General features: G+C 35.5%; 1 protein-coding gene across 29 annotated transcripts in view; it reads left to right on the forward strand.

The window, feature by feature from the left end:
• ADGRL3 (adhesion G protein-coupled receptor L3) overlaps positions 1 to 12,919 on the forward strand; it is an 864,507-nt gene that overhangs the window by 312,604 nt on the left and 538,984 nt on the right. For 25 of the 29 annotated variants that reach the window (XM_021939122.2, XM_031664067.1, XM_031664062.1 and 22 more), the window contains one exon: positions 114 to 317. The exons of the other annotated variants lie outside the window; for them this stretch is intronic. In XM_021939122.2, the coding sequence (XP_021794814.2) occupies positions 114 to 317 (204 nt within the window). The remainder of the gene's footprint in view (positions 1 to 113; positions 318 to 12,919) is intronic. 29 annotated transcript variants of the gene reach the window in all.

Here is a 12,919-nt window from a genome sequence, read left to right on the forward strand (position 1 = left end):
TGGGCCTATAGCCTGCGGCAGAGAGCAGCCTTGGAAATAGCCTCTACCAGGGCTCCCCTGAGGTGGGACTGAGGTGAGCAGGGGTCTGATGGTGCGCCCTGCGGTCCCCGCAGGTGGCAAGCACAGTGAACGACATCCAGCCCTTGCTGCTCCATTGCGACACGCTGAGCGCAGCCCAGGAGGCGCTCTTCCACCCAGACATCTACTTCAGCAGCCAGCTGCAGAGCGCACCGCCGCTCATCGTGGACAAGGGCCCCGTGGAGCTACCAGAGGAGTTCGTGGTCCAGGTGCCCAAGGAGCACAGATTGCAGCCCAAGGTGCGGCCAGCGGTGGGGAGAGAGGGCTGGGGGTGGCTGGGCAGGGGCTCCTGAGAGGCTCAGCCCCAGGAAGTGCCCCCAACTGTGTCTTCTTGTAAGTTTACTGTCTGCATTCACTTTTGTGGCTGATATTACTACTTAGTGATATCCTGGCCAGTTTTAACAATGCATGCCTGTTCTACATTAGAGCTTCATCATTAGTTTGAAATGTTTGATTTAAAATATTTGATTGGGTTTGAAGTATTTTTGCATTATCACAGGAAATTTAAAATTACTTTTAGTGACATTTTCAACTCTTGTAAAATTTGAAAGGCTCCGTAAGTTTTATCATGTCTGATCATCTGCTTGTTTGAAAAAATTTTCACCAACGAAAACTATCAAGATTTTGAAAATATTATGATTAAGACGTCTTGGTTAGGAATTGCGTATTAGTCATTTAAAGCGTAAAACTTGGTAGAAAAGTTATAGTTACTGAAACAACCTAATTTTCTCATGAAAATACGGAACGTTCTTTCTATAATATTGCCTCTGCAGCCGGAAAGTATAGCAAGTGGCATCCAGCCCCCAAAAACTCCAGTGAGGAACGTTAGGTCGTATTCCCGAACACTTTACATATTATTTTTTATTTACATAATATTTAGGCAATGTAATTTTTATTTTTCTCGCAAAACTCCATATAGGTACTCTTATTTCTGTCATTTCCTCCAGAGAATATAGTATTTGTAACTTTCTTTGTGAAAAAGAAAAAAGCTGGGAAGCATTTGGCTGGGGGAACTATGAATATCAAATCTTTCCTGAAACACAGTCACTCTTCTGACCCAAAAATGTCTTGAGAGGGATACACATATAAGTAATACTAGCAAAAGAACATGAAATATCACAGTATTAGCTGAGTTTATCTTCTAAGCCCCATTAAAGAGTTATCTGGTAAAATAAATTGGAATACTTTGTTTGTTAGGACCTAAGGGAAGTGCATCATTAATCCATTTAGATTTGAGAGACCCGTGAGAGTTCAATGTAGTTCTTCAATTACTGTGACCATGAGGCAGAGTAAGAGCATGTGTAACTTTGCATTCACAGTGGCTCTGTCTCCTAAGTCACATCGTTCAATCAGCAGCCTCAAATCTCTCCATTCAGATTGGCCTTTCTTCCTTGTAGTGGTGGTTTAGTAGCAGCAGTGATGACGACAGGCAGCAAAGTGGTGGATGAGTCCATGCAATTCCATAGAAGCCTGTAGAATGGACTCCATTGTGTTCTGAAAATTCAAGGACAATGGATAGTAAACATTCCTTAAGCACTTCTTATTTTTCCCTGTTTTGTTTGTATTACCTTTTCAAACTTGAAGTTTTCTAAATTGGGTGCACTTTTATTATTCCCAGAATGTGCTTCAGCAGTCACAAAGATTTCATCATAACTTTGTCTTATGTTTTATATTGTAAAACAATAATATGTAATGAATATTAGTTAATTAACTCCAATGCCTATACATTCATCAGAATTTCTAGTATTAAGAAGAAATACAGAAATAATATTTAATTTATATGAATTCTATAAATATTTAAATCAGCAACTAATGTAAACACACACACACAGCTGCTGGAAACTCTGTCTTCTGACAAAAATTCAGAATATCAATTAGAATCATTGTTTCTAAGAACGTTATACTGAATTTAAATATTCTCCAATTTTTATAGCTTAATAAGATTGTTCTATATCACTAGATTTTAGTTTTTGCCATGTATGTGGCAAGTTACAGTGCAGTGATGGGTTTTAAATCACATTTTTAAATCAATTTACAAATGGAAAAGCTGTATTATATTCTGTTTTGGACAGATATGAAAAACGAGAGTACAAGCCGATTTTATGTGATATGTTTAATGGAGACTGAGGTTAACGTCTTGTGATTTAAAAGGCGCTTACAGAATTGTGTTAATCTGTTATGATGAGTTGATACTTTTTGAAAGTTGCTTTTGTGTGAAAGTAATTTTATCAAGGAGACAGAAAATAAAGGTCATCTTAGAATATTCCCTGTAGAAAGAATAAAGAAGAATAAGTAAATATTATAGGGGCATAATCTTTCCTAATATGGAAGACAGTACATACAGCTAGAATGCTTGGACAGGTATTAAAAATGAAATTGAAGTAAGAGATACCACATTATCTTGAGCTCTTTAAATTGAAAAGACGTGGAGGAATTCGAACAAGAAAATGTCAGTGAATTCAAGTTCTTACCTTTCCTCCCCTCCTCCACCTTCACGAAACAAAAACAAGTCTGTTATAGAAACAAGATACTTTAACAATATAAAGCTCAAAAATAAATAAAATAATAAAGGCTGATATTACTGCAATCTTTGATTTGAAAAAAAAAATTGATATTACTTAAAAGTATATTAACCTCTGTTCGTTCTGTAGGTAGCCAAACAGGCAAGTACAAATCCAATGAAAGCAGCCATAACAACAACATAACAAAATGCCCTTATTGGCTTGAAATTAAACTTTGTTTTTTTTTTCCCCCGCTTTGAATTCGTTTGACTCTTGATAGCTAATAGCACTTGAGAGTTAATGAGTATTTGGATTCATACAAATTAGGACATCTTGGTAAAACAGCAAAGCCTGAAGAATTTTTAAAAATAGTTCTCCTAAGTTTCTTTTTAGTAAGTTAAAGCAGAAGGAAGTCTAAGGGTAGATTTCCTACTTAATGACTAGATATCAAGGCTTTCCCTAGAAGCTACAGGAATGTTAATGTGTTTTTTCAATCAGCATATTTCTTGGTTTATTTTTTATCTCCATGCAGCTGCATTAAAAGTTCATTGAGAAGATCTACAAATAATGTTCCTATAAGCCACACAGACAGTGATGCCAAGCCAGTACAAGTTTTCTCTAGGAAAACAGCTAAAGCATTTCAGGCCTGACAAAACGTCTGAAAAACTCTACTCTGGGCTCATTTTAAAGTTCATCTTTTGCAAGAGCCAAAAATGCTTCCACAAGAGGGTTGTATATTTGATCGGTCCATTTGGAGAATTACATCAAACTCAACTATAATCTTAAACAACAACAACAACAACAACAACAACAACTTTTTCCTTCATACCTGGGTTTTAATATTTATAGATGGGAAGGCTTCTATAAACCTCTGTGTGTGTTTGTGTGTGAGTATGTGTGTGTCTGTCTGTCTGAGGGGGGTACTAAATGCAGGAATAATGTTTTAAGAATATGTCATAGTTATGGAATTCTAAGGACCCTTGGGTACTAAACCTTAGATACCAGGAAATAACATCCAGGGATTTTTTTTTTTTTTCCTGTGAAACCAATTTTTCTTCTGATTTTCCCAATCTTTCCAACAGCTTTATCTGCTCATTGTCATTATAAGTCACTGTCAACATGAATTGCACACCACTCCTCCCCGCCAGAGCACCAACAACCAACTGGTACTATCCTTCTTGCCTCTTAGTACAGATTTCTGAGAAAGGAAATTTAATCCCCATTGCGTTAGGTAAATATCCCTTACATAATTACTCATGTCACTAGCCATTCCCTGGCCCAGAGCCCACACAGTAGCAATTGTGTAACAGAGGCAATACTAGGAATACCTATTATAGGGGTGAGCGTAAAGTCCTGTGGAGCATGTAAGGGGATTATCTGCTGGCAGGTTAGAGAAGGTGTCCCTGAAGATAAAGTGGTCTCTAAACTGCAACCTGACAGACAAGTAGTAGTTCGCCAAGCACAGATATGGAAGAAGAAAGATACTATTCTGAGTAGAGGGAACAGCAACACAAGGGCCTACTTCAGGATGATTGGAGCACAGAAGTCCCAAGGATAATTTCTAGATATCAGTCTAGAAATGATCTGGAGAAGTGGTCAGAGATCTGGCCAGGAAGAGCATAATGGTATAACATTATGAGGAGTTTAAAATTTCCCGATGGTAATGAGGAAAAAATTAAGTTGATCTTAGAGGAATTAAGCAAGGAATGACACATTTGAAGAATTAACAAAAACAGGCTTCAAGACCAATGGAGTGTTCATCATATTGATGCAGATAGATAAGAGTCTGTTCTATTGGTGGGTCTGACTCAAGCAGTGAGTGACTGTAGTGATGATAACAGCCAAATAATAGGACTTAGATATTCATTGCACATGTGAGTAAGACAGAGGGAAAACCCAAAGGAGAAAACCAAGTGTCTGGCTTCAGAGATTGCATTATGAATGAGTTGTACCATTTACTGAGATAAGAAAGACTAGAGGAGATGGAGAATGTAGGCAAGGAATGATGATGTTGTTAACCAACCATTTACTGATTTAACAGAAACCCAACTTTCTGCCCCCAAATTTAAGTACCCGTAACTTAAATACAACATATACATCTGAGGGGAAAAAAAAAAAACAAAACAAAACAAAAAAAAAAAACTAAACTAAAAATGTTATGTGTTTAGTGTAAGTGATTCTCAATAAAATAAATAAATAAATAAATAATAACAGGTAGCATTATTATTTGTTAGGCATCTTCTTTTGGCCCAGATGTGATAAGATATCCAGAAACATAAGGGCATCTGCCAGGATTTTCATTCAATCCTTCCTTCTACTTCCCAGTAATACCTAGCAGGAATATAGTGGAACCAAGGTTGGTTCTGAATTTTGAGCTCTGCTGTCTTTCCAGGCCTAGATATATTTGACGTTCATTCAGTTCTTAGTACAATGTTCCAAGGCAAAATTTGGAAAGAAGCGGAGACTACTCTGCTCATATTTCCTCTCATTAATAATGTAACATAGCACACACTTCAGTAAAATAATAACAAAGAGTAATCTCCATGTGTCTTTTGAAAATTCCCAGAAATGAACCTTGATTAATCTCTTGCCTAATTATAACTGGTTATTAAATAGCATGTCCCTTGATGACAGTGTAAAGTGATGCTTTATCTTGAGGAAATGGTTAATGTTCGCATTGATTAAGACTCTTGAAAATAAAAACTGTGCTCAAAAAAGAAGTGCTTTCAAAGTTGAAGATCCAAGACCACAATTGCAAAGCTTAAATAATTTTATATACGATGATGTAATAGACTGATAGGAGCAGGAAAGGGTGGCAAAACCTCATTTGTTGGGTTGCTTGTAACACCATGATTTGGGAATGGAGGGAGCCAGTTCTTTTGTACATTATGAGATCACTAACTAGAGAAGTCATTCACACTGGGCTAAATGAAGAACAGAAAGAAGTAAATGTAGGCTGCTTTAAAACCTGTAAGCCAGAAGGCCTACATCTAGTATGAAGTTAGTAGGAAGCACTTTTCTCTCTTGCTCCAAATCACATCATCACCACATGTCTTATCCTTCAGCCACATGGAGGTTGCGTCAATTTACTAGACAAACCATGCTTGCCACTATACCTTTGGCAAGTATTACCTTTGTTGGCTGGAACGTCCTATAGACCACCTAACTGTTCTTCAACTCAGCTTAAATATTTGTTGTAGTGTTGAATCTCCACTTTCACTCATCCATAGCCTTATTCCTGACAAAACAATTTCTATTCTTCTGATTTTGAATTTGACTGGTCTGAAAATTGTGCACGTGTGTGTGTATGTGTGTATGTGTGTGTGCTTGTGCATGCATATGTGACAATGATGAGTAATCCTTCTGGCATGTTCTCATGTTCTTCCCTTACTCCTAAACTTTTGGAAAATGTGGTTCTAATTTTGTTACTACATTGTAGTCTGAAGTGTGTAGGTGAAGTCTAGGAATTTGTGGGGAGATATGAAGGTGAAAGATATTTTAACAGAAGAACAGGGATCAATGTTGCTACAGCAAAGGAAAACTCTGTTTTACAAGTTCAGCCTTTTCGATGTATCTCTTTGCTGCAGGAGAATAATATAATGTGGCTTTTAGAGTGCTGTGTTAGCTGCCTTCTTCTATATGACACTGTAATATTATTTCAGGTAAAAGCCCCGGTTCACATTTATTTATGTCTTTCAGTGAAGTTTGCCATTTTAGACAAGACTTAGAGTCTAATTGATATGCATAATACATTCTTTGTACATCACTGTTCAGAATTCTTATGTGCAGCTAGGGTCATCTTATGATTTTATGTGGGAAGAAAGGTAATAGGCCTCTAGGGAAATAGGTCAGTTATTGAGATTTTTTTTTTTAAATGTTTGGTAGCCCTAAAGATAATTTCAAAGAACTTCTTTAAGACCTTGTTTTTCCCCTAAATGATGTAAATACCAGAAGGAGTTATCCAATTGAAAATAAATGTGCGAGCTTGACCTTCAAGTATTTCCAGAATAATATGATAAGCTCAGTCTCTTTTTTCTATTGGTGTAAATTACAATTTATATTCCTTCTTTAAAAGGCATGTGAGTAGCTTTTCAAAATACCTACAGAAATTATACTTTTGACTACTGATTTTTTTTACCAAGAATATTAATAACTAGAAAATAGGTGCTGAACTTTGACATTTAGTGCTCAAAACGTTTTGGTTTTAAATTTAATTAAGAATGTGCTTTAAATTGTCTCCTTAAACTATTGAGCATCTGCCATGCTCAAAGTATTATATGTGTGTTTCAAAGGAACACATTTTATACAATGGCAGATACTTCTCAGAATAAGTCATTACTAGGAAATATCTTCCTTTTTCTTCTCCATCCCCTTACCTAAAACAATGTGTGGTGTAATAGAGATCTGAAGTGTATCCCAGATACAAAGAGAAAACTTACATTATGTTTATAGAAGTCTTAACACAAAATTCAGGTGAAAAGAAAGGGCAAGTCAGACGATGTCCGTAAAACATCAGACTTTTGTAGACCGCCTTATGCTCCTGTTCTTAGAATCTGCATTTCCCATTTATATAAGTCTCCAGTACAGAAATGCAGAAATTTGGCCAGGTGTTCTAACTTATTCTTTCTTTCATATATGCAATTAATTAAATTGATGTTTTTTTTTCTAATTCTTACTGCTTAAGGAGCTATTTCTTTTTCCTTGTTATTAGGCATATCTTTAATTCTTCTTCGCTAGTTTATTTTTACTGCTGCAAAGATGCTACTGGTATGGAATTGCAGTAAATGGGCTCTAAAGCCAGATTTGTTTCAGTCTCAGCTTTACTGTTCACTAACTGTCTTACCCAAGTCCAGGAACTTACATTCTTAAAATCTTTGTTACCACATCTATAAAGTGTGATATAAAAATACATACATTGTAGTGATGTTGTGAAATGGTAAATCATGTGGTTCCTGAGACCTAGTAAGTGTTCCCTACTACTGTTTATCCCTTTTCTAAACTTTCTGTTTTATAATAATCAAAACAGAGATATATAATGGAAAATCCATGAAAAATGTTTAATAAATTCATTTATTGACTTGTTAATATAGCTGTATGGATTGGGGAAAAGCAAAATAATTTTTGAAAATACTGGCTTTATATTTTGGGCACATTCAGGGGTCCGTAGCTTGGGTAACTGAACATTGATTATAAACATTTGGGAGAGACAGTAATTTAATTCATATATTTCTTGTGCCTATAACATCTATGGTACCCTTTGTAAGGTTGTCCCTTTCCTCAAGGACTTTGCGATCTATTGCTGGCAAGAGAAAGAATAGGTAAACCAAGTATGCGGTCAACTCTATGATTTGGTGGAATATGGTGTCAGTTAAATGCTGTCATATTTTACAGAAGAAGGAAACGACATTCCTGGTATGAGATGGGGATAAAGGAGAAAGGAAGATTGATAAAGCTCTTTTAGATAAGATAGTATTTTAATTAACTCTCAAGGAAAAAATCCCTAAGATAATTTGCAAGCATGGATGAGAGGTAGTAGAGGAAGGTGTTCCAGAGAACTGAGTTATGTGAATAAAATTACAGTTGGAGAGAATTGTGACATTTTTATGAAATGTCAAATAGTCTAATTTAACCAACAACAAGAACATGGGGAAAGAAATAGTGAGATAGGAAGTTTGAAAGGCAGTTTGTAGCTATCTTATAAGGGGGTCTTAAATGTCAGGGTGAGACTCTGTACATAATTTTGTCTGTAGTGGGGATTCTTTGGAAGTTCCTAATTAGAGTTGCAGTTTAGAACCTGCTAGGATTGTGTGGGAAAAGTTAGGATGGAGTGGGACTTAAAAGTAGACAGCTCAGTTAGGGTATTGCCATAGGGTGAAAAGTAATGAGTGTCTGAACTGGGGAGATAGGATTGGGGATAGAAAGAAGAAGAATGATGTGAGAGATGCACAGATAGTACTACTGGGCTACTAATTGGATGTAAGAGGTGAGGTCGAGGGAAGGATCAAAGATGCTGAGGTGACTGGGTGGTACCATTCACAAAATTAGGATGTCAGGTGGGAGCATTGCCTTTTCAGGAAAAAAATAATGGTGAAGTTGGTCTTAGATACATTGAGTTAGAGTTGTAAATGTGAAGCAGATTCTGAAAATGTGAATCTTTGTCAAGAGAAAAGTGATCATTAGCGATAAAAGCTGGCAATTTCTGACAGAGCTGATAAAGACGTTGATTGGGGTTGATGAGATTGCCCAAGCAGGGAAGGGACAAGGAGGGATGCTGGGGATGCACTTACCTTTAGAGAAGGAAAAAATGCAAGCCGTTGAGAGTGATCAAGACATGGGTTGATACAATTGGTAAACTGAAGTGAAGTTCCATACTTTTCTTATGCTTTGCCCCTCGGGCAGCCTCTGCTAATGCTAATCCACAGAAAGTTCATACAGATGTAATAGGGTGATCACAGAGCATGAACTAAGTGGATGAGAAAATGATTGGTTTTGATTCTCACTGATAAATTACTGACTCAATGACCTTTCATAAATGCCATATTTGTAAGGAGCGTAAGTAGTAGAGGATTAGGCTTGTGAGTTTTATCTGATAGAAATGAGGAAATATGACTACATTTAGTGATTTTTCCTCCATTTTGAAATTATTATACCTTTTTTTTTTTTTTTTTTGGATCATTGGTTAATTGTAAATCATCAGGCTAAAGTCGTGTTGGAGTGAACACAAGTTGGAAGACTGCAATACACTTAGCTGGGCATGATGACTTATGCCTGTAATCTTAACACTTTGGGAGGTCAAGTAGGGAAGAACACTTGAGGCCAGAAGTTTGAAACCAGCCTAGGTAACATAGTGAGACCCGGTCTTTATAAAGGAAAAAAATAACTGGGTGTGGTGGTGCATCCCTGCTGTCCCAGGTACTCAAGAGTCTGCTTTTGAGCCCAGGAGTTTGAGGTTGCAGTGAGCTTATTGTGCCACTGCAGTCTAGCCTGGGCAACAGAGTAAGACCCCACTTCAAAAAACAAATAAATACATAAATAAATAAGTTTAAAGTATTTAATTCGAGGAATGATGTAATACCTTATAAGTAGAGAAACACTGGGATATTTTTGAATCAGTAACTAGATGAATATAAATATATTTTCAAATAATCTATAGCAAAAACAAAGTTAAGACTTTAAAAAAGTCATTTTAGAATTCAAAAATTATGCTATGGCCAAAATATTTGTCATGAGTGATACATTTATTGAAACTAGCCTTGAAATATGAAAAAGTAAGTCAACATTATTTGCAACAGATTTTTTAGACATAGAAATATTTATATTCATCTTCATTTCTGCCAGCTAGTAAATACATTAATACTTTCATAATTTAAAAATATCAGGTATTCAAAAACATATAGATTTCTCAATTTTATTGGAAACTTCTTATAAATGTAATGTTTTTCCATAGTTTCACATCTGAAAGAAAAAAATATACCATTCTGTCCATCTAATGTTTATAAATTTCCTTTCATTTATATTAAATAATATAATTATGTCTAATGGGAAGATAACCTAGCAGAATTATTTGAATGACTTATTTTGTTGATTATTTCTTACCTATATTTTATTTCTCAAATTCTTTGTCGTCTTAAAGAAACAGCTATAGCAACATAGTATTACTGAAAATATACTTGTGTGAAACCTATTATTACATTCCTCCCATCTTTAATTGACATACATACACATATGTACATATCCATAAATTTATATATAATCATTACATATGTGCAATTTAAACAAGTTAGAAATGTTTAGGTAACTCATGGATAGAAGTCTACTTTCGATTAACTGTGAAGGCCACTTAAGATTTTGTTGTAGTTCAGAGAATCCTCCATTTGGAATTTTTGTAAGATGTTGATGTAAATTAGAAGAATATTATTATTAATTGAAAATTTCAAGTCGTGCTTTTGGTTTTTGTTTTTAATCATATGAAATGTATTTACTTTTCTTTCCATTAACAAGATTGTGATATAGACTTTGAGTTATAGAGCAATATAGCAAAGGAGACAATAAGGTAAGAGCTTTAAAACTAAGCATAACTTAAAACCCTCCCATTGACTAGGCCTTCCCACTTTAACAGGATCATATTGTACAGTTCCTGGTGCCTACACTGTGTTCAGACTCCACTTTTGTTGGTTGTGTTCTCTCACCACCATGCCCTTCCCTCTCTTTTGTTGCCATTCTAACTTCCAGTCATCTTTTAGTTCTTGGCACTTGGGGTGTGAAGCAGTGTAATTTAGTGATTAAGAAGATGGATGCTTGGTCCACAATGCTGGGTGTCCAATCATGACTCATTTGAAAGATGTGTGACCTCACTATGCTTTGGTTCCCTCATTTTTCAAATAGAAATAATAACAATCATAACTCATAGGATTGTTGTGAGTATTACATGAGTTAATTCACATCAATTACTTGGAAAATACTATCACTTGCAGTAAGCAGTCAGTGTTAGTGATTCTATTCTTCTCTCTTCTCTCTGTTTTATTCTGTTCTATGTTCTCTGTGTCACTTCCTCTGGGAAGTCTTTCTCGGTCTCTGGAGGTTGGGATATACAACACTATCATACCTAGTCTGTTTACTCATCTGTTTTTCTCCTTGGACTCTGTTTAAGAACAGAGGATATATCTTTCATCTTTATATCCCAAACACCCAGAATTGAGCACGCTGTGTAGAAGGTACTCACAATTGTTGAATGAGTAAATAAATTAATGGGATTTTGGAGATATGTGCCACCATATGGGGATTTATATAGATGCAACAATAGCCTACCATACTGAGTAAGCTCTAATAGAAGTTAGGAAACTGAAAGGCTAAGCGACCAAGGTGCCATAATTCTAGAATCATGTGGTTTGTTTATTTTCTAGCCAGAGGCAAGGATGCAGATGGGGGTAGGTTTACACAATTAGGATAGAAATCCATGAGGTGGAAGAACCACACTTCCTTAATTTTGTTTTATGCCATGTTGCAGTATCATGATTCACTTTCTGTCACATCAGCTATTTCTGCTGATGGTGTGGTTACAAAGACCAGATATGCAAGGAAGCTCAATAGTTGGAAGGTGCCTAGAGGTAGAGGTAGTAGCACAAGGCTTACTCTATTGGAGAAATGCTGGGACTCAGACACTGAGCACTGCTGTAGCTCACTGATTTAACCTGGTGAGCTGCGAAGGCTTATGTCTGAGTTTTTCAAGCAGAGAACTCATTATGGCCATAATGATGCCATAATGGATGTTACTAAATGAGACAGATTTAGAGTCAATAACAATCTGGAGGTGATATGATCTGGGCTTTATGAATATTCAAAATTTATGGTCTTTTTATGTTTTTCTAAGTGACAGTCTTATTTGTTCCATTCTTGTTATTGATGTTCAGTAGAACTGTATTTTATAACATGTCTGTAGCTTACTAAGTTACTCTCTATTCTAAGTATACCTTATGAGTTCTGGATGTGTTTCCCAAGCTACTTGTCTATCCAGTATGTATATTTAATATATAAGTTTTATCTATGCCTTTTGCTTCTTTTATCCTACAGCAGACTGGATATTCTCAATTAAAACAGCAAACACTATACTACATGTATTATAGTTAGGCTAACCTTATGTTCTAGTTTGCTCAGAGAGTCTCAGTTTATACCTGCTATTCTGCAGTAATCCTTAATGTGTCCTCTTTCACTCCCAAAGTGTCCTGATTTGGGTGATAATTTATATAATCACCTTGGTTATAATCCAACATCTGCTACTTATAAAACTATGTAAATTGAAGTAAATTATTTAATATCTCATCTGTTAGTTAGTGGATTGGGGCTAGATTATTTGTAAAGCTCTTGCTAAATTTGAAATTATTTGACATTTATGGAATGATATATAAAGCGTTTTACTTCTTTAAGGCTATTCATAAGATTTCTGCCCTGAAGACCACCTTTTTTTTTTTTTTTCATTACAAATGGTTCTAAATGCAAGTTTAGCATAAGTGTATGCATTAACTGCTTTAGAATGTGCAAAATTGAAGTTTTAATTTATACTTGGGACAAAATATTTAAGATATTATGACCATAGATTTAAAAGTAAAGAAACTAAAAGTGCTTTTATTAATTTCTTTAAAATTGAGTATATTAAATAAAGGGCTTTGAAATCACTACATGTGGTTTTAAAAGTATTTTATGGTTTTAAATTCAACCTATGCTTGTATTCCTTATCTGTACATTGGAATAAAGAGTTGGCAAGGAATACTAATTTCTAAGGAAATTAATGGTTTTAGTTTTCAGTATGATGTATTTCCAGGGGTTCATGAGCCAGTTCTGTA

Source organism: Papio anubis, chromosome 3 (assembly GCF_008728515.1).
Source record: "Papio anubis isolate 15944 chromosome 3, Panubis1.0, whole genome shotgun sequence".
In the NCBI taxonomy this organism is placed as follows: Eukaryota; Metazoa; Chordata; class Mammalia; order Primates; family Cercopithecidae; genus Papio; species Papio anubis.